Below are 634 nucleotides of genomic sequence, written 5' to 3' on the forward strand. Positions count from 1 at the left end.
GGCGCTGCTGCTGCGGGCGCTGCTGCTGCTGCTGCTGCTGCTGCTGCTGCTGCTGTTGCTGCTGCTGCTGCTGGTGCTGGTGCTGGTGCTGCTCCTTGTCCCGGGTTCGGGTCAGTTTGGCCTCGGCGCAGAACCACAAGTGATCAGAGAGCAGGACCGTGAAGAACAGGAGAGATGCCAGAGACAGGCGCCATTTCTGAGCCCTCTCTGAGTCGATGAACGGTTTCTCGTTCTCCCGCGGTGCCGCCAACCAGATCTTCAAGCCGTCGTCATACTGCCGACACATCCAGGCACCGCTGGTCATATTTTGGGAACGCACAGCCCCGGCCGTCTCCACCGTGGGGGCGCCTGGGTCGGGTCACCACAATATGCATGGACTTAAAGGGTCGGATCGCCTTACTCCCTCCCCCCTTCTCCCTCGCCTCTCTCTCTCTCTCTCTCTCTACCCTCTCTCTCTTCCTCTCTCCCTCTTTTTTTTCTCTTTCTCTTCTCGCCTACATAAACATTACCAGGCTTTGCAGGAAGATCTGACTTGCGTCCGACCTAATCATCAGCCGACCCCATCCTCTGTAGAGTGGGAAACAATGTGAGAGAGAGAGAGAGAGAGAGAGAGAGAGAGAGAGAGAGAGAGAGG

The 634-nt window shown here is 57.7% G+C and overlaps 1 protein-coding gene across 1 annotated transcript in view; it reads right to left on the reverse strand.

Moving 5' to 3' along the window:
- Nucleotides 1-627, reverse strand: part of Fam155a (family with sequence similarity 155 member A) — a 551,950-nt gene extending 551,323 nt beyond the window's left edge. Inside the window, exon 1 of the mRNA XM_010604651.3 lies at nt 4-627. Within this exon, the coding sequence (XP_010602953.1) occupies nt 4-304 (301 nt within the window). The 5' untranslated portion in view covers nt 305-627. The remainder of the gene's footprint in view (nt 1-3) is intronic.
- Between the last annotated feature and the right edge of the window lie 7 nt (nt 628-634).

This window comes from Fukomys damarensis, unplaced genomic scaffold (assembly GCF_012274545.1).
Source record: "Fukomys damarensis isolate Sample0158 unplaced genomic scaffold, DMR_v1.0_HiC HiC_scaffold_6, whole genome shotgun sequence".
NCBI lineage: Eukaryota > Metazoa > Chordata > Mammalia > Rodentia > Bathyergidae > Fukomys > Fukomys damarensis.